We start from the raw sequence: 20969 nt of genomic DNA, 5'->3' as shown, positions 1-20969 counted from the left end.
AGGCCTTTTCTTTCTTTTTCCACTCTGCTGAGAGGTGGGCCCATGTTTTTCCTGAGAGAACTGTGTTTAGATTGCATTGTCTTTGTTCTAACTTCCCTAACATGAAGCAACGTTCTGGCTACATATGAAGCAATGTGATCAGACTTCTTCAGTCTTACATTTTTTCTCCTGTCAGTGGACAGCATTTCTATGCCAGCTTGCCACAGTGATCAATGCCCGAGCAGAACATGTTGAGGGAGGGAGGATTTGCTTTAGCTTGTGATTTCGAAGCCGATGAAGAAGAACAGACAGCATCATAGTGGCCAGGAAGCAGAGGAAACATGCTCAGGAAGGTGTTGCTTGAGGTAAGGCTCTAGGGACCCGCCCTGTCACCTGCTTCCTCCAGCAATCCTCTAGTCTCCTCTTTGTCACCTCCTAACAACGCCATTAGATTAGGACTCCATCTGCTAGTGAGGTCAGACACCTCAGGATCCAGTTGCTTCCCCAAAGCCTGTGAGCTGGCAAGCAAGTCTCGGTTTGTAAACCTGTGGGGCACATTTCATATTTAAACCCTAAAGAATCCTTAATTTGGCAGCGTGTTATTTACTCCTCTAAAGTATATATGCAGGAGTACCTGCCTGCACGGATGAGTACCGGGTGAATGCCCGGTGTCCTCGGAGGAGAGAGGGAAGCATCACATCCTGGCGTTTCAGATGTTGGGAGCCTCTGTGTGGGTGCTGGGAACTGAACTCGGGTCCTCTGGAAGACCACCCAGAGCTCTTAATCTCTAGCCAGCTCCCTAGCTCTTGATGGCTTTCCCCTCAAGGTTTATTTATTATGTATACAGCATACTGCCTGCATGTACACCTGCATGCCAGAAGAGGGCACTAGATCTCATTATAGATGGTTGTAAGCCATCATGTGGTTGTTGGGAATTGAACTCAGGACTTCAAGGGAATTCAAGCTCAGGGCTGGAAGAGCAATGTTCTTAACCTCTAAGCCAACTCTCCAGCTCCCCGCTCTTTTTTTAAAATCACAGATTTTATGTAGACTTTTTTTCAAAGAATTCAGTTTCACTTTTGTGGAAATAACAGTCCTGTCCACATTATTATTCCATCAGTTACTATTGTTTCAAATATTAATTGTGTGTGTGTGTGTGTGTGTGTGTGTGTGTGTGTGTGCGCGCGCGCGCGCGCGCAACCCGTGAGAGTCTCTTTTTTCCTTTTACCATGTGGGCTTTAGGCATCATCTGAACTCAAGTGCTCAGGTTCAGTGGCAAATGTCTTTACCTACTGAGCCATCCCCCAGCCTCCGTATATTATCCATTTATACTTTGCATTTATTTACATATGGAGGAATTCGTTCAATGACATCATCATCATGAACATTGTATTTCTGGTGTAGATAAACATGGGCCCCTAAACAGCAGACTCTGGCTAGCCAAGAGCCTCTGTGAGGATAACAGAAGCCAAGGGCCTCCCCAAGAAGATCACACAGCAAGCATGTAGCATGTCACGTGGATTCAGTGTTTCGCCAAGAGACTGAAGGGCATTGATTCATCTAGTCAGTCGTATAAAGAACCCCAAGCTCACAGTAAAGATATTTCCTAAGGGGACTGTGGATACTGTATCCTGTGGTGAGGTGCTCCAAGCTCACACTGAGGGGGCTGTGGATACTGTATCCTGTAGATACAGTTTAGTCAGCTAGGTAAGTCAGCCTTGTAAGTATGAGGGACCTGGGTTTGATCCACAGAAGCCATTTACAAAGTCCAGTGAGGTGGTGTGTACTTATTATCAACTGCTGGTCAGGCAGAGCCAGGCAGGCAGACCCCTGAGACTCACTGGCTAGCCGGCCTTAGCTGCTCTGCTAGTTCCGGGCTACTAGGAGACCTCCAAAGAAAAGCGTAGACAGGCTGGGAGGATGGCCCAGTAGTTGGTCGCAGAGCTTGCCATGCATACATACATAGTAATAATGAGGAGTGAATTTGACTGGTCAGAAGCTCACCTTAATACTAGGTGGGTGTGGCTGCTAGCTTATAATTTCAGATTCAGAAGGCAGAGGCAGAGGCTCCCCAGAGCAAGGTGGGTAACAGACAAACCGTACTGGCGAGCTGCGGATTGGGCCGACAGACCCTGCCTTAGTGAATTAGGGGGAGAAAGATTCCTGATGTCAGACTCGGACTCCACCTGCACACTCAGCTACATCACACACACACACACACACACACACACACACACACACACACACACACGCCAAAACACACCCCCCCCCACATCGACATTAAACATGGGAAACAAGATGGGCGGGGCCTGAGGAACGGCATCCATGGTTATCCTCTGACGGACAGTTTCCCAGGAGATGAGAGTAGTGCTTTGATGCCAACATCTATTTTTGCTGTGCTTGCATAATTTTCCACACACGAGCGGCTGGATGAGGGAATGGCAGCCACAGCTCTGGTCTCCACCATTCTCTAATGCGGCTTCTCTCCTCTGTGTTCTAGCTTGTGGGTGCACTAGCCTCCCGTCCCCCACCCCCGCCCCAGAGCCCTAAACAGCAGACCAGGCATTTTGTCTGAATGCTGACTAAGGGTATCACTCATGTGGACCCCATGATCCATCGGTTGTGAAAAGGGCCCTTCAGTCAATCTCCTTGTGGCTCAATGCATGTCCCTTCCCCAACACACATGGTTCCCTGTGACCTCATCCTCACATGTCCCTCCCTGGGTCCCGAGCCTTTGCAGCTCTTGCTTCATGGAGGAATGACTTTCTTATTAGTCTTGCTATGCTGTGTCTGAGGACGGGCTTAGAGCTAAGGTGGAGAAAGGAGGCTCCGGGAGGTCAGACATTCAGAAGAGACAAGGGAACCCCTGTGAGGCAGAAACTGCAGAGCGGGACAAAGACTTCTTCAGTTTGACAGATCTTAGAATAGAAAATCAGGCTTGTGGAAGGTTGGAGTATCCTTCTTTAGTCCTTTCTCATCACCTACCTGTGAGCCCCAAACCCAGCCACTTTTAATCCATCGGGTGCTAGTTTCATGCGCGTGCACGCGCGCGCACCTGCGTGCGTGCGTGCGTGCATGTGTGTGTTTTTTTTTAAATTTTATTTACTTTATATAAGTGCACTGTAGCTGTCTTCAGACACACCAGAAGAGGGCATCAGATCTCATTACAGATGGTTATGAGCCACCATGTGGTTGCTGGGACTTGAACTCAGAACCTCTGGAAGAGCAGTCAGTGCTCTTAACCACTGAGCCATCTCTCCAGCCCGTGTGTGTGTTTCTTATGTATATGGATATATGTGGAGGTCATAGGTTACTCTCATCTGCTGTTCCTCAGGCATAATACACATCGTTTCATTTTTTAAAAAAGATTGTATTTATTTTATGTATATGAGTACACTGTAGCTGTCTTCAGACACACCAGAAGAGGGCATCAGATCCCACTACAGATGGCTATGAGCCACCATGTGGTTGCTGGGAATTAAACTCAGGACCTCTGGAGAGCAGCCCGTCCATAATTTTTAAATATAATTTCAGAAAAGTCCTTCGCTGGTCTAGAACTTGCCAATCAGGCGAGGCTGTCTGGCTAGTGAGGGTCAGGGATCTGCTTGGCTCCGCTTTCTTGGTGCTCGATTACAACCTGGGCTCAGGCCATCTGTAAATTCTGCAGTAAGGCACCTATGTGCCCGCATCCTGCTGGAGAATGGGACATTAGCAGCACCGATGTTGACACGCAATTCATTCTTAACCTGTTGATCTGCCGTGTAGGAACGAGTTTGTTTATGGTGACCTGAGGGTTCTGCACCGGCCATCCTTACCTCTCGTAGATGAGCAAAGTTACCAGAGGACTCTGCATTAGGTGACCTATGCCAGGAGCCAGCAGGTTCCAGCAGCAACTTCTTAGTTTCATAGCGTTTGTTGGCCATGAGCCAGCGGCTAGCCGTGTTTGAACATTATTTCAGAACTGGTTATTGACGCGCTGCTTGGCAAGCAGTCATGTAGGCTGATGTCGGTATGCAGGTGAGGGCTGGCACCAGTTGGGTCAAGGCCACGTTTGGACAGTGAAAAAAATAAGGTGGGGACAAAGCTTTTATAAGGCAGGAGAGAAGGAGAAGGAAGGAGAATCAAGATGGAGACAGGGAAGGATGACCCAGATCCAGGTGGTCTTGAATGGCCAAGGTAGCTGGGATGGATTTCTGTAGGCAAATTTAACTTACCTAGGTGGACGGTTTATATCCTTATCAATTGATTGTGAATTTATTGTGTGGATGTATTGTGGATTGAGCGTTTAACATGTAAATCTGATTGTTGGGTTACAGTTTGTGGAGATTGATTTTAATGGGTTCTTGGGAGTTTATACCATAACTATTAGGGGGTAGGTGCTGGGGATGTAAGCAGAGTCCACAGTAAGAGAGCCGTGAAACTGGCGTGGTAGGGACCCGCCTGAGTCAGAGAGTACTTAGAGGGAGCGTGGAGCCGCTGAGATAAAATAGCCCTAGTTTGAACGGCCCACTTGAGCCGGAACTAGCGAGGGCACGACTGCCAGGGTACGTGCTCGTGGGAACCGGTTCCCCCGATTTTTTGTTTTTACCACAACACAGCCACGCCTTCTCTCATTGCTGCTGTTCCCATGAAGAACATTGCTCCGTCTTTAGGAAGCTGAGGATCTGCCCCCTGAGAGAGAGAGGCGAGTATGTATGTGCATGTGTATGTATGTGTGTGTATGTGCATATGTGTGTGCACCTTTGTGTATGTATGTGTGCATGTACATAGGGGTGTGTGTGTGTGTGCATGTACATAGGTGTGTGTGCCTCTGTGTGTGTGTGTGTGTGTGTGTGTGTGTGTGCGTGTGTGCGTGCATGCCACCATGCTTGGTTTTGCATATAGGTGCTGGGGATCTGAACTCAGGTCCTCGTCTTTGCACAGCAAACACTGTACCATCTCTCCAATCCTCTATGTTGAGGGGTTTCTGAGAAAAAGAAGCAATAGGTCACGGTCCTGGTGTGAGCCAGTGCCACAGTCTTTCTGCTTGCTGGTCGCTGGAAGGAGCCATAAAGTTCATAGAGTTTATTCATTCCGAGACTCCACACAGCCTTCCCTTACTAATAATAAGCCACAAAAGCAGAAGAAGGAAGCTGCCTGAGCCCAGGTGTCCCTCATAGAAATGTTTCACTTTTCGGATGGTGGCAAGCGAAAGCAGGGGCAGGACGAAGGTAGAGAGTGTCTAACGTTAGATACCGTAAGACGTGAGAGTCTGCCAGAGGGGAGACAAAGGGGAGGAGACGCCACCAGCCACAGAGGTGGTGTCTATGAAATCTGCCGTGTGGCTTGATTTCCTGTAAAATATATGGTTAAGAATGTCCCCCTTGGTTCTTGGGCAACATGTTCCAAGACACCCCGTAGGTGCACTTACATAATGATGGATAGTAAGAACCCCATATACATCCACGTTTTTCTGCTCATACATATGTACATACATATATATGCAGTGATAATTTTGGTTTCTTTTAAAAAAACATAGAAATATTATGGGAATATGTTTTCGTTTTAACCCCAGGGGTGGGATGTGGGGCTGCTTCACAGCAGGTGGCTGTGATTTGCCTCGTGCTCTAGCAGGGGAGTGACTTTGCCAGTGGCAGATAGTTCCTGTGACTGTGTGACGTTTGGAATTCTGGGGACTTTTCAGAGGATATAGAGGATGCAAGGACCCTGAGAGAGTGGGCTGGTGGTGGGCTGGTGGTGGGTCATTGGTGGGTGGCTGTTGGGTGGCTGTTGGGTTGTTGGTGGGTGGCTGTTGGGTTGTTGGTGGGTTGTTGGTGGGTGGCTGTTGGGTTGTTGGTGGGTGGTTGGTGGGTGGCTGTTGGTGGGTTGTTGGTGGGTGGCTGTTGGGTTGTTGGTGGGTTGTTGGTGGGTGGCTGTTGGGTTGTTGGTGGGTGGCTGTTGAGTTGTTGGTGGGTTGTTGGTGGGTGGCTGTTGGGTGGCTGTTGGGTTGTTGGTGGGTGGCTGTTGGTGGGTTGTTGGTGGGTGGCTGTTGGGTGGCTGTTGGGTTGTTGGTGGGTGGCTGTTGGTGGGTTGTTGGTGGGTGGCTGTTGGGTTGTTGGTGGGTGGCTGTTGAGTTGTTGGTGGGTTGTTGGTGGGTGGCTGTTGGTGGGTTGTTGGTGGGTGGCTGTTGGGTTGTTGGTGGGTGGCTGTTGAGTTGTTGGTGGGTTGTTGGTGGGTGGCTGTTGGGTTGTTGGTGGGTGGCTGTTGAGTTGTTGGTGGGTTGTTGGTGGGTGGCTGTTGGTGGGTTGTTGGTGGGTGGCTGTTGGGTTGTTGGTGGGTGGCTGTTGAGTTGTTGGTGGGTTGTTGGTGGGTGGCTGTTGGTGGGTTGTTGGTGGGTGGCTGTTGAGTTGTTGGTGGGTTGTTGGTGGGTGGCTGTTGGGTTGTTGGTGGGTTGTTGGTGGGTGGCTGTTGGGTTGTTGGTGGGTTGTTGGTGGGTGGCTGTTGGGTTGTTGGTGGGTGGCTGTTGGGTTGTTGGTGGGTTGTTGGTGGGTGGCTGTTGAGTTGTTGGTGGGTTGTTGGTGGGTGGCTGTTGGGTTGTTGGTGGGTGGCTGTTGGTGGGCTGTTGGTGGGTGGCTGTTGAGTTGTTGGTGGGCTGTTGGTGGGTGGCTGTTGAGTTGTTGGTGGGTTGTTGGTGGGTGGCTGTTGAGTTGTTGGTGGGTTGTTGGTGGGTGGCTGTTGGTGGGTTGTTGGTGGGTGGTTGGTGGGTGGCTCTTGGTTGCTGTAGTTGTGCACAAAGAGACAAGACGAAAAAAGTGGGATATCCTGATAGTGAAGATCAAACTTGCCCCAAGGAACTCAATACCCCCAATCAGTCGGAAGAAGTCTCTCAATATCGTCCCCCACCCCCTTTTCCTCTCCTTCTTTGTCTCCAACCTAGTGTTAGGGAGTTGAAAAGGTGGAGGAAGAGGGGTGAAAGAAAACAGAACCCACCAAGCAGCTGAAGTCCAGCTACACACACACACACACACACACACACACACACACACACCACATACAACGACACAATAAGAGGCTAATAGCAATAACAAACAAAAAAGAACAATTATAATGACATACAGCAATAAATGCTATGAATGAAGATACTCTCAAAAATATCTCATTTCCTCATTGTGTAGTAGTAAGATTTCTCAGAGCCCCCTCTCCTTTGAAATATTGTATATTATTTTTAATTGTAGCATTTGTGTGTGTCTGTGGATGGGTATGTGTATTTGAGAAGGTCAACCAAAGGGTGTTAGTTATGCCCTCTGGAGCTGGGATTAGAGGCAGTAGTTACCCTCCTGACAACGGTGCAGAAAACCAAATGGGTTCTCTGGGAGATCCAGATGTGCTGTGAACATCTCAGTCACTTCTCCAACCTTGTACATTTATTTTTGGAGGGATGCTATCTCACTATTTAGCCCTGGCTGACCTGGAACTTTCTATGCAGAGACCAGGTTGTCCCCAAATATGCAATAGTAGTTCTCCAGCCTCTGCTTCCTGGGTGCTGGCGTTACAGGCCTGCATTGCCACACCAACCCTAAAATACTTAGTTTGAGTGAACAGTACCTTGGGCAACTCCTTCATTTTCGGTTTCCAAATGACATAAGCTGTGTTTATGGTAAGAGCTCCTTCTATTGTAATGGCTGCCTCTGCTAAGAGCGAGTAATGAAAGTGTGCTGCTAGTCCGTTACCACACTTGAATCAGAGAGAGAGGCTTCCGACTTCTTCCTCAATCTGGTCATAACCACTTATCCCATAGGTGACCCACGACCCTATTCTACAGCTAGCTTGTCCCCTGACCAAGCACTGTTATTGACACATCTATACCCAGGGGAGGAGAGATGACCACTCTCCCAAAGCAGGCAATGACTGCTCCCCATTACTCAAGGCACAGAGTGGTGTGGGGTCACCAGAGGGAAATGCACCCTCAGGAGCAGCCCAGACTCACCCGTGCTGAGACAGAGGCAGACCGACCCACTGAGGTGATTTTTTTTTTTTTTTAATGTGGCTGTAGGAGCAGCTGCAGCATTTGCATGGTCAGGTAAAAATGATCTATGGGTTCCTTTCATAAGAATTACCAAGGCAGGCAGGGCTGGAGAGATGCTCAGTGGTTAAAAGCACCGACTGCTCTTCCAGAGGTCCTGAGTTCAATTCCCAACAACCACGTGGTGGCTCCCAACCATCTGTAATGGGATCGGATGCTCTCTTCTGATGTGTCTGAAGACAGTTATAGTGTACTCATATACGTGAAATAAATATTTCTTAAAAAAAAAAGAAGAATTACCAAGGCTTTCAAAATGGCTGCTACCGAGCATTAAAGTGAGCCCAGGCCCTGTGAAGAAGCGGCAGGTCCCCGTGTGCTTACACAGATCATACCCCTGAAGCAAGTTTTGTTTAGCAGACCTTCGGCCTCACTTCCCCCGTTTTGTGTGGCGATAAGCTGTTCAGGCCCTCTGCCCTATTTGGTCCCAAAGAGAAGGTCTCTTCACTGCTGCCTGCACTGCTACACTTCCTGAGTGTTAATCCTCTGCCTCAAACCAACCTCTCCCTTGGCAGCTGGATCATCTGTTTCCATCAGGGACATTTCTGTTCCAAGCCAGAGGATGAGGTCTGCCTTCACAGTGCCACTGAGCAGACCCATCAGACCAGGGCATTCCTAAGATGGGTCATTAATGACCCAAGCCCAGTTATTCAGTCATAACTGTTACCACATGTGGGACACCAACGGTCCAGGCGGGGCTGAATGATAGAGGTCATTTCCTTTTCAGCTCATTACAGATTTAAAAACATTGCGACTCAGCCTCACCCAGGGTACCACAGGCATCTGTTGCTTTGAAATGGCTCGCCTTCAGCTGCTTGCACCTCTCGAAATCCCCCTTTCCTAGTCCCTCTTCTTCCTTCTCCCTCCTGTCCTCTCACTATGTCGTCCTGGTTGGCCTCGAGCTCACTATGTAGACCAGTCCGGCAGGAACTCACAGAGCTCTGCCTGCCTCTGCCTACCAAGCGCTGGTCTTGAAAGCCTATGCCAGCCCCACGCAGTCGCCCCTCTCCCATTCTTGATCGTAAGGCTGGGGTGAAGCATGAGGGAAGGAATATAGTTCATGCCTAAGCCATGCTATTGGCCACAGTGATTGGTTCAGTGATGGTCAGGTGACTGGTTCAGCCTCCACAATGATTGGATCAGGGAGGAGCATGTGACCATTGCAGCCTCCAATGAGCCTCAGGTCTCAGTTGACCCTAGTTGTTGTGAAGTTAAGATTGAGGAGCCTTTGATGATCATAATATGACTTTATGAGGAGCAGCTACCCACCTGTGAATCAAGGCAACCATAGCGAAGCATCAAGAGGGGAGGAGGAGACGGAGGGGAGACAGAAGGGAGGGAAAGGGGGGAGAGGGAGGGCGAGGGAAAGGAATGGATGGGGGAGGGAAAGAAAGGAGGGGGGAGAGAGGGGGTAAAGAAGGGGAAGCATAGAGGGAAGGGGAGAGAAGGGAAGGAAAAAGGGAGGAGGAGGAGGGGAAGAAGGAGGGTGAGAGAGGGGAGGGGAGGCGGAAGAGACCGGGAAGAGGGAGAGAGGGAGGACGAGGGAGGGAGGAGAGAGGGGGGGGGTAGGGGGTGTAGGGTGGGAGATGGGGGTGGGAGGGATCAGAGCAGGCAATCTGGAAGAGGAGACACACATGGGGCAGGCAGTGCTGGAGAGCCCTGGAGGATACAGGGCTCAGGGAAATTTTCTTTTGAGTTTGTGGCACTGGACCACGCTGTTTGAAAGAGACCTGACTCAGGGCGGGGAGGATGAGATCCTGGAGATCATATGGTCGCAGCCTCCATTGTTCACAAGCTTCTGTTTGTGAACTGAGCTGTCATGGTGAAGAGCCAGGACCCTGGCACCTTTTAATTCGTCTGGAACGTTTCAACTCAGATATCTCTAAGGTGCCAGCTTTCTTTTAGCATGCCGGACTCGGAAAAGCTTGGGTCACAGGAATAACTTGGACAGTTGCTGAGAAGATTTTCATTTTTCTTTTAGAGTGGAGTCTGAAGGGAATCTGTTCTCTTTCCACAAGGCAGTTCCTGGGATCGAAGTCAGATCATCATACTTGGTGGCAAGCACCTTCACCCACTGAGCCATCTTGCCAGCCGAGTCCTGCTGTTTTATAGGCCCTCAAACAAGTCATTTAGTCAGGCCCTAGAGCTGGGTTTCGGAGAGCAGCACTTACTTGGCCTTCCTCAAAACTAATGTAAGTTATATGAGACTTAAGTCCTTGACCTTTAAGGAGACTTCAGAGGAACCAGGGTCCATGTATCATGTTTCCCGAGCCACCCTCTGTGTCTGACCTGCAAACCTACTGGACTCATCAGCTTTCTGTGGGCAGAGGGGGCCTCTTGACCCTGCAACTTTGTTTTAAAATCCCCAATCAGAAACAGCAATACTCTGCCAGCGGGCAAATCTGGAGTGAGGGCCATGGTGGATGTAAGGAAATGGCCATTGCTGCTTTTTCTCTTTTGTGGTTCCCAAGCCATGAATCCCTAAGGACTTGCATTATCGCTGGCTGACATAGAGGCAGGAAAGTGAAATGGCAAGTCTGGGTATGACAATGACAGCAGACTCTGAGAGGAAGCATTCCTCCTGCTTTCCCCTTCTGGCAACCAAGTCATATCCAGGGTATTCTCCAGCTCTCAGGCAAGTGGTTCCTCAGAGGATGATGGGAAGACTCGACTGCTGATCCATGCACACACACAGCTGATGGAGGCAGAGGTCAGGTGGGGAGGAAGCTAAAGGGGTCCCAGGGGCTGTAGATTGAGGCCGGCCTCATAGAGGGGAGAGAGTGGCTACACCTCACCAATCTGGAAACTTTCTCCTCTGAATCCTGCAAGCCCCCTTTCCCTTAGCAGATGGTCTCCTGATTATTATATGGCTTGGCACTTAGGGAATGCAGGATCATGAGAGTCTGGGTAAAACCTGCCCAGAGAGACAGAGCAAAGCTGATTCTATGGGGGCCATGGATATGGCTCAGTGGGCAGAGAGCTTGCCAAAACCTGAGTTCAAATCCCCAGGACTCATGTGAATCTGGGCACAGTAACACACATCTATAATCTCAGTGACAAGCAGGTGACCTTGTCAGAGCCCCTGTCCCTTCCCAACTCTATCCCTCTCCATCCCACTATTGCTTGTATTTAAACTCAGACATCTTAAGGTTTGAAAAATGAGACCAAGTAGGGTGACTGTCACTTCCTGAGCTCACAGATATAAATGCTTGGAGCTGGCTGCACTCTGGAGAAGGGCCTGCCATCTAAGTGTCTGCCATAATTATTCGAGTTTCCCCAACACCAGCTGTGGCCTTCGGCACATAACTGTTTTTTTTCCCCATCTGGTTTCCATTTTCCCAGCTATAATGCAGAATTAATGATGACAGCTACTCACAAGGCGTGTGGTAGGAGAGTGTCATGGCGTATATTTAAAGAGAGAAGTTGTCGACCGTAAACTGCTTTACATGAACCGTGTGTTTTCAAAATCAACTTTATTAATCATTATGAGTTCTGCTAGGTCCCTCTAGACTATGGTGAAGACTTCAACACTTCACGGTTCACAAAGGAACAAACTGTTAGAGGGGACCCTAGAGAAGAAGGAAGAACACAGGGATGAAGGAGAGGAGGAATTCGGGGGGCCTTGCTCACTGGTAATCAGTTTACAGCCCAGCTTCACTCCCTTGCAGAGGCTTTTGGATTTCTCTGTGTACGAGTGTAGGGGTCCCCGGGAGAGGCAGGGCCCTCTGGTCCCGATGGTCTCCTTGGGCTTCTCTGACCCAATAGATCTGCTTGTTAAAAACCCTGAGAATTGCTAGGGCATGGCAAGGCTGCAAGATTTAAACAGAGAGACAGGAGGAAGTGAAAGGTCTGCTCTTAAAAGGCCCGCAAGAGCTGGGTGTGTGGCAGGCAGACACCTGTCACCTCAGCTCTTGAGAAGCTGAGGCAGGAGGATAGTGAAGAGCACCTAGGGCTAATTCTGTAGACCCTGTCTCTGAAACAACAACAACTCCTCAGTCCCAAAACAAAACCAGAAAACGCAGAGGAAATCCTTATTATCACTAGTCTATAATTTACGAGAGGTGTGTGCACATGCATGCGTATTTGTGTATGTGTGTTCGTGCATGTCTGTAAGTGTGGATTTGTGTGCACATGGTATATGTGTATGTGTGTGTGTGGTGATTTCCATTCCGAGAACCCAGTGGGTCTCCATCTTTTTCCACAAGAGACCCTGGGGACTCCAAATTAAAGGGAGGCTACTCAGGAGAGACGTGTGTGTGTGTGTGTGTGTGTGTGTGTGTGTGTGTACGCACGTGCAAGCTCTTGCACATACCTGGTGATCTGGCCTCAGACACCTGAAAGCACACCAGTGCCATTTGGCGAGGCCCAGATTGTTAAACAACGCCCTTCCGATCCTACGTAAATCCATCTACTGATAACTGGGCATTCACGTAAGGAGGAAGGGCATGGGATTTGCTTTCGGGGAAGTAGGAACTGTAGACTGGGAGAGTCTCAACAGCTGGCTGGTTTGAATTGTACCATGCGGAGTCTCTAGGCGCAAGCTGAGGTCTGGGACAGGTGCTGATTGCTGGGGTCACTTAGAGGTCAAGACTCCAGATCTGTTGTTTGCTACTGGCGTGCAGCTCTCTCGCTCCGGCTAGAAGATCTCTTCTGGTTGGTAGATGGGAGGAGGGCCCCCACGCTGGTCTCTGCTAGGAGACAGTGTCCCTCAGCACCCCATAACTCAACAAGGGAGCCGTGATGTTACAGTCACCTTGCATCCCTGGAGACTTGTGTCTCTTGCTTGAGACGGGTGAGGAAGGAAACAGCCCGTTGGGATAAATTTAGTGCTGCCCTAAGTACCTTGCTCAACACTTGCCCAGCCTGGCATTCACCTCTGTTTACATCCAGCTCAGTGGAATGCAGCATGGCTGTGACTTTCCAAATGCTTCTCACTCTCCTCTCCTGAGTAGTTTCCCTTGATTTTTCGAGTCCCCGGGGGTCTTTTGTGGAAAAAGTCGGAGACCCACTGGGTTCTCGGAGGGGAAATCACCCCTCACACACATACACATATGCCATGTACACACAGTCCATACCTACAGACAGGTACAAACACACACACATACTACAGAAGCACAGCCTTCCCCCCAGACCATCTCACAAGAGAAAACAGCACCCCAAGCCGGTGAGGCTCTGACATTTACACACGAAATAGCCCGGGGAGATGTCAAATTAAAGGGGATGGGAATTAAAGGGGATGAGTTCTCCAAGGATGTAAGTTGGGGACACTGGGAAGGCTACTAGTGCTGGATCAGGTCACCATCATTTCCTATTAAAATTATCCCAATGAACAAGCCAGTGCCTCTCCCAAAGCCAGCTGCCTGCTCCGGGAACTGGGCAGGGCCAGCTCCCCATCCCAGGGGAGACCCAGATGGTCAGTGATGTAACCCGCACTTCCTTTATTTATCTGGAGCCTCCAGAGCGCCTGCAAGAGGAAATCAAGCAAACGGAACCATCATGCAGACAGCAGCTGGCTTTCCTTGGCTTTCTAGCTTGTTCTTGAGTTGAGGTTGAAAACCTGGCAAGAATTAGAGCTGTTCCCTCCAGTTAAAAGTAATATCTGTCCACGTACAGAGCATGCGTTTTCCTGTAGATGTGGGTTCTTTGACCAAAACATCACGTTCCGTTTACATTGTTTTAATTGACAAAGATGCCTTTGAGGGATAAAGGATTTGTAGAGGAAAACAGAATAGCGGGTACAGTCTTCCACTGGTCTGTCTTTGCCTAGTAACTTGGATGGGGGGTGGGTCCCCGCACGAACAATCCTGCTTTATGCAGCAGCCTTCCTTGGGACCTGTGAGTGACAACTCAGTGGAGGGGGAAGGCTGGCTGGCATTCGCGATTCTGTCTGTTTTAGATGGTGGCTTGTTTGTTTGAGCCAGAGTCTCAATATGAAGCCCAGGCTGGCCTTGGATTAAAGAGTCCTCTGTCCCAGCCTTCCAAGTACCAGGCTTACAGATGTGCAACACCCAGCTTTAGACGTTAACTTTAATCAGAGGCTAAGTGAAAGGGGACATTTCGAAATCATGCCAGAAATGGTCATTTCTTCCTGGGCTATCACATTCCAGCTCCTGAGCCTTTATTAAGGCATTTGAGACAATAAATATAATCTTAAAACAAATTGTGTGTGTGAGTGTATGTTAGTGATGAGTGTATGTTAGTGACATGTGTTAGTGACGAGTGTGAATATATGTGTGTGTTAGTGATGAGTGTGTGTTAGTGGTGAATTGTGTGAGTGTGTGTTAATGATGAGGTTATGTATAAGTGTGTGTTAGTGATGAGTGTGTGTGTTAGTGATTGGTGTGTGTGGGTGCATAGTGATAAGTGTATGTGAGTGTGTGTTAGTGATGATTGTGTATGAGTGTGTGTTCATGATGAGTGCGAGTATGTGAGAATGTATGTGTTAGTGATGAATGTGTGTGAGTGTGTGTTACTGATGAGTGTGTGTTATTGATGAGTGTGTGTTAGTGGTGAATTGTGTGAGTGTGTGTTAATGATGAGGTTGTGTATAACTGTGTGTTAGTGATGAGTGTGTGTGTTAGTGATTGGTGTGTGTGAGTGCATTAATGATAAGTGTATGTGAGTGTGTGTTAGTGATGAGTGTGTATGAGTGTGTGTTCATGATAAGTGCGAGTGTGTGAGAATGTATGTGTTAGTGATGAGTGTGTGTCTGTAAGTGAGTGTATATGAGTATGTGTTAGTGATGAGTGTGTGTGAGTGTGTGTTACTAATGAGTATGTGTTACTGATGAGTGTGAGTGTGTTATTGATGAGTGTGTGTTAGTGATGAGTGTGTTACTGATGAGTATGTGTTACTGATGAGTGTGTGTGTTATTGATGAGTGTGTGTGACTGTGTGAGTGTGTTAGTGATAAGTATTTATGAGTGTGTATTATTGACGAGTGTGTGACAATGTGAGTGTGTGTTAGTGATGAGTGTGTATGAGCATGCGTGTTATTGATGAGTATGTGTGAGTATGTGAGTGTGTTAGTGATGAGTGTGTGAGTGTGTGTTAGTGATGAGTGTGTGACTGTGTAAGTGTGTGTAAGTGATGAGTGTGTGTGTGTGTGTTGGTGATGAGTGTGTATGAGTGTGTGTGTTAGTGATGAGTGTATGCTGCCAGGGTCTGGTGTTGAGAGTTTTCCTCCAACATGCTGTGTTGTTGATCCTGGAGCTCACTGATCTGACTAGACATTGTGGCCAGTAAATCCCAAGGTTCCCCCCAGCGCTGAGACTACGGGCACACACTGCTCTGTCTGGTCTGTATACAGATGTTGGATCAAACTCAGGCCCTCAGGCCTGCATGGCATGTACTCTGTAGTGCCCCAAGTATAGATCCTTACACTTTGGAATGCTTAATACGTGTTTGATGAATAAATAGACTGATGTGTGGGTTACTATGGGATGTGTCGTCACAAAGCAAGAGCAATGACAGACAGAAGTGCCAGAGAGGACAGGGTATGGCCGAGAGCCCATCCCTCCCTTCTATACCACCCACTAGAGGAGATACCACAGTCATCTCAGACCCTCTGACTTTACTTCTCTGTCAATATCATTCAACCAAGACCAAGCCTGGGACAAACAAATGAACAACCACGTCTTTCTGCCCTCCTTGTTTTTCTGAGACGCAGGGAAGAGGCTCACTTCAGCTTAGTAATTAATTGCTTGACCCTCTTGGGACAAGCTTAGCTTGAGCAAGCAGGAGCTGAAGTCCTTGTGTCCTGCCTTGTCTGGGCCCAAAACTCTACCCTTTCTGTGCCTAGAACTCAAGGTCAGGTCTGGAACTGCAAGGCTCCAAGTTAAGAGCTGCTTCTATGCCCCTCCCTGCCACCGTGGCCCTGCATGGCTCTAGGCAGCGACATGGTTACAAGACAGGACGGAGAGTTCTCTGAGAAAAGTGCAGCACGGTTGTCCATATGCTTTAAATTATTTAGCTGCATCAAATATTCAGATTTGTGAGAACAATAGAAACTCTATTTAAGAACTCTAAGCACTTGACTAATGAACTGAGTGTCTCCTGCAGTTCCCAGAACCAGGCCCATACTCTATGTGTCTCATAAGAGTGACCTGTACTCCTCTGGTCCAGGCTCCCACTGTCAGGACTGCCTGAAACTCAAGCAAAAACCTCAGTCCCAGAAGCGAACCTTTACCGTCATGGGGTTCAACACATCTCCCTGAGAAAAGAGACATTTCCCTTGGGAAGCTAGGATTGGATGCTGGCACCGAAGTCATACTTTCTCTAAGGGTGGGTCATGTGCACTGTTCCCATGGGAATGTGTGTATGTGTGTGTGTGTGTGTGTGTGTGTGTGTGTGTGTGTGTGTGTGTGTGTGTTTCAGGGTGTGAAACTGCTGCTTTCTCACAAAGCATTATTTTAGGTGGGAACTGAATGTGATACCCACTGATGTTACTTTGAAACCCAAGATGTGTACAGCAACTGCCATTTACTGAACCTTTTCGATGTTCCCTAGATTACACCCATACTTATCATCATGGTGTCTGATCTCCATACTCAAACCACAGGAAGCCGGGGTGGGAGGGGGGGCGGGAGAGATGGCTCAATTGTTAAGAGCACTGACTGCTCTTCCAGAGGTCTTGAGTTCAATTCCCAGCAACCACATGGTGGCTCACAACCATCTGTAATGGGATCCGATGCCCTCTTCTGGTGTGTCTGAAGTGAGGGAAAGTGTACTCATATACATAAAAACAAAACGAGTCACAGTAAACCAGCTAATATTTTGTAGCTTAGAAAAACAAGCCTCTGTGCGTGGGTTGTAGAGATAAGTACAGAGAATGATGACCCACACGTACAAAGAAGTCACAACAAAACCCTCTTGGTTGTGTGCTAACTAAAAATTATAAAAAGTAAGTAAGAAAAGAAAGATAAGTAAGACTTCCTGGTGTTGCTAAAAGTCAAACTGAGGCAGAGGAAGCTTGAGCCAGAGGTCTCTTCCCAGCATGCCATGCTGTTTCTTGTCTGGTAAGCTTCTAGACCAGCCTACATGGCTCTTATAAAACACTGGAGGGTCTTTTTGCCTCTGCAGGCTGATCTCAGGTGGGGAAGGGCTTTCTGGAGATGAAAAGGGGGGTGGTTTCTGGAAAGGAGGCGGGAGGGAGCTTTCTGGAGAGCTGGCCTCAAGAGTTCACTACTTGAGATTTAGTGCTTTTGCTATTTTTCTGTAAAAGTTCATCTTCTTTTTTTTTTTTAAATCGACTAGGGGGTGGGAGAAATGGTTCAGTGGTGAAGAGCTCTGGCCGCTTTTTCAGAGGACCCATGTTTGATTCCCAGCACCCACATGGTGGTTTACAGCTACCTGTAACCCCATTTCCAAGGGATCCTACATCTTTTTATGATCTCCGTGTATGCCAGGCATGCACACTGTGTACATACATGCAAATATATTATACACATATAATTAAAATAAATATATCTTAGACCAAAATTAAAACCAAACCAACCAACCCCCACCCCCAAACTGGGCATGGTGCTATTTGCCTAGAATCCCAGGACATGGGTCATGAGTTCAAGGTCAGACTCTGATACATAGGTTAGGGCGAGCCTGGGCTACCTGAGATCCTGTCTCGAAAAACAGAACAGGACCTAGCATGATGAGACACACCCTTAATCTCAGCATCCTAAAGGCAGAGCCTTTTCTCCATATGGAGCTCCAGGCCAGCTAGGGCTGTATAGTGAGACCTTGTCTCAAAAAATAAAAATAAAACGAGGTTAGAGAGATGGTTCAGTGAGTAAAGTGTTTGCCGCACAAATGTGAGGACTCAAGTTTTGATCCTGAGTACCCACATCAAGAGCCAGACATCAGGGGTGGGTGCATGGCTGTAAAGTCAATCCCAGCACTAGGAGGCAGAGACAGGAGGATCCCAGGAGTTCGCTGACCAGCCACTATCCAGCTGCTGGGTTCCTGAGTCAGTGGGAGATACTGTCTCAAGGTCTAACTAAATGAGGCCTTTTAGGTGGTCTGAGCCAGCACTTCTCCACTTATTTTAAGTCCAGCCTCTCACAGGGAGCTTTACTTACATGCTTCTGACTGACTTGGACATCACTCATCGAAGAGAGATGCTTAATAAATGCCGTCCCTGCCTACGAGAACTTTCCAGCTCATACTTGGCTGGCATTGGCTTCTGACGAAACTGAAGCCCCCCTCTGAGTCCCTTCCTCCAGTCACTGCTTCACGGTGGCTTCACCTTATGAACGGGTGGCCCCAGAAGCAGGCACTGGACACCACCCGATGGTCTCCATACATGTCTCCTCAGGTACTCAAACATACAGGGGAACACCACATACATATCATCAAATCCTATCTGGTAATGAGATCTGCCTCACTCTCATGTACCCATTCTAATGAATCAACGGGAATGTCTTGGACTATAGCGTGATTGCAACCTTAAAAAACAATCCCACTGGGTTGATGCCCTGACCCTTTACAAAGGGTTCTGTAGGTGGATCACAACCATCATCATCATCACCATCATCATCATTACCACCACCACCACCACCACCATCATCATCATCACCATCATCATCATTACCACCACCACCACCACCACCACCATCATCATCATCATAATCATCATCATCATCATCATGTGAAATGGTAAAATTATTCCAAGGAAGGTTTTAGCACTGTACATCAAGCAATTTCCTGACACACACACACACACACACACACACACACACACACACACACACACACTCATATATCACTACATTGAATACCATGGAGAATTCAAGTTGAGCTTTTGTCCAGATTCTTGCAACCACACTGAAAAGATTAGGTGTTCACTATAGCAAGTGGACACTTGTTTTCGGGAAGAATAAGACCCATTAGAACAAGATTGCTCTTGTTCCGGTGATCAATGAGCCCAAAGGAAGCCAAGGTTTCCATGTGTAGGTGAGAGAAGTGAGAAAAACCACATCTGTTCAATAATTTGAAAACCCTGACTTCCCAATCTTAAAGCTTTCAAAACTGAATATTTATATCTTTATATCATGCTTTAAAATTAGAGAAACCCTGGGGCTGGAGAGATGGCTCAGTGGTAAAGAGTTTTTTCCAGAGGACCCTGGTCCTATTTCCAGCACCCACATGGTGGTTTAGCAACAGTCTGTACTCCAGTTCCATGGAATCTGATGCCCTCTTCTGGTCCTGCCAGCACTGCATGCAAATGCTATGTGGACTTGCAGGTAGACAGAACATCCATACACAGAAATAAAAATAAATATTTTTTAAATCTAAGAGTGACCCATATGTTTATTATATTTAGTCACTAAGCTGCTGTTACAGTCCCTTGTTTGCATATGCTTTACAGCGGGCTACCTTCACAGCCTCCAAGAACACAGACCTTATATTCTTGTTTACCTAAAACGGATGGTTCTAAAACCCTCAGACTTCTTCTCTGTGCTCCGAATATTCAGAGAGTTGGAGAGAAGAGAAACTCAACCTTCTCAAACTTGTGTACCTGCTCCCCCCACTAGCAGATTTTTTGGTCTTTCGGATAAGAAATAGACAGCAGAGCACAAGGCATGTGTCTGAAACTTAGACGCTTGCTCTCCTGGGAACTTGTTAAAATGCAGGATCATCCACCAGGTCTGAGATGTGGCTTCCTAACAGGCTCCCAGGTAACACTCGCATGGCTGGCCCTGGGACCACACTCTGCTGAGAGGTTCTGAAGGGGTACAGTGAATAGAAAACTCCTTTTGAACTCGCAGTCCCTGGCTTTCAATCACTTTGCTTCTCTGGACTTTAATTTTAAGATAGAGAAGAACTTACCAGATTATTTCAAAGCTTGCATCTGTAGATCTCTTGGTAGGGGGCATCTAGTTTTGATTACAGCAATCTGCCTGCAGTTTGAACACCAATCTCATATTCATTCTCTCTCTCTCTCTCTCTCTCTCTCTCTCTCTCTCTCTCTCTCTCTCTCTCTCTCCTTCTCCTCCATCCCCGCCCCCCCCCAACAGGAGCACTTGGCTTAACATAGCCAAGACTGACCTGGAACTCCCTAGGTAGCCCAAGTTGGCCTTGAACTCATGATTCCCCTGCGTCATCTGCTTCCAGCAAATACTAGAAGTACAGGCGTGCACCTCCATACCCAGCTGCAGATCACTATCTATGACGGTTGCAGCAAGGTGGACCGCTGCTCCCAGATTATATGGAGTTGGAGTTTACAGAAACAACTGGGAGGAGAAATGCAACCTCTTGCAAGGCTTAGGAAGAGCTGAGACACTTGTGCATAGGATTTCAAATGGCAGGGAAAAGGAGATGTGTACGGGGAGGAGAGGGTTAACTGAATGAATGAATGCAGCCTCCAATAATCTGGGCCTCTGGAGGCGTCCCCTCCCCCAGCGCGCACGTATTTTTCTCTTGAGCATCAAACAGGCTCACACAGAGGATTTTTTGCCTAGGGTGACAGACACCAGCTAGTTTCTCCTTTAAGTCCCAAAGCAAAAGTCAGGGGAGGAGAGAGAACTTCCGGCGTTGAGGTGGGCGCCCAGAGGAGAGTTTTACCTTGTGTAGGACATGCTCGCTGAAATGAGGGCCAGCTCCGCCCTGGTAGGAGTCCGGTCTCTGCAGATCCATGTTCAGCTCAGAGCCAACTGCTCCCAGCTCTCCCGGCGCTCTGCGTCAGCGCTCCCAGCAGCTCAGCCCAGGCTCTGCGGGGCGCGGCAGGCTCTGGTCCGAGCACCCTGGGGGCTCGGAGGCAACGGTGGTCAGCACTGGACAGCTCCTAAGGTGGCCCGGGGCGGCGCCGACAGGTTCTGCCCAGCCCCCTCAGCCCGAAAGATCAGAGTTCAGCCGGGGAATCGCCGCTGTGCACCCGGGACCAGAGTTCTGAGATACTCGCAGCCCAGAATCACCTGTCTTGTGACTCCAAGATGCTG

At 48.4% G+C, this 20969-nt stretch overlaps 1 protein-coding gene across 2 annotated transcripts in view; it reads right to left on the bottom strand.

The window, feature by feature from the left end:
* Rab37 (RAB37, member RAS oncogene family) overlaps positions 1-20686 on the bottom strand; it is a 67082-nt gene extending 46396 nt beyond the window's left edge. For both annotated transcript variants that reach the window (NM_001430326.1, NM_001430328.1), the window contains 1 exon segment: positions 20596-20686. In NM_001430326.1, coding sequence (NP_001417255.1) covers positions 20596-20667 — 72 coding nt within the window. In that variant the 5' untranslated portion in view covers positions 20668-20686.
* Between the last annotated feature and the right edge of the window lie 283 nt (positions 20687-20969).

This window comes from Rattus norvegicus, chromosome 10 (genome assembly GCF_021556685.1).
Source record: "Rattus norvegicus strain SHRSP/BbbUtx chromosome 10, alternate assembly SHRSP_T2T, whole genome shotgun sequence".
Taxonomy (NCBI): domain Eukaryota; kingdom Metazoa; phylum Chordata; class Mammalia; order Rodentia; family Muridae; genus Rattus; species Rattus norvegicus.
This window is presented reverse-complemented; position numbering and strand designations above follow the sequence as displayed.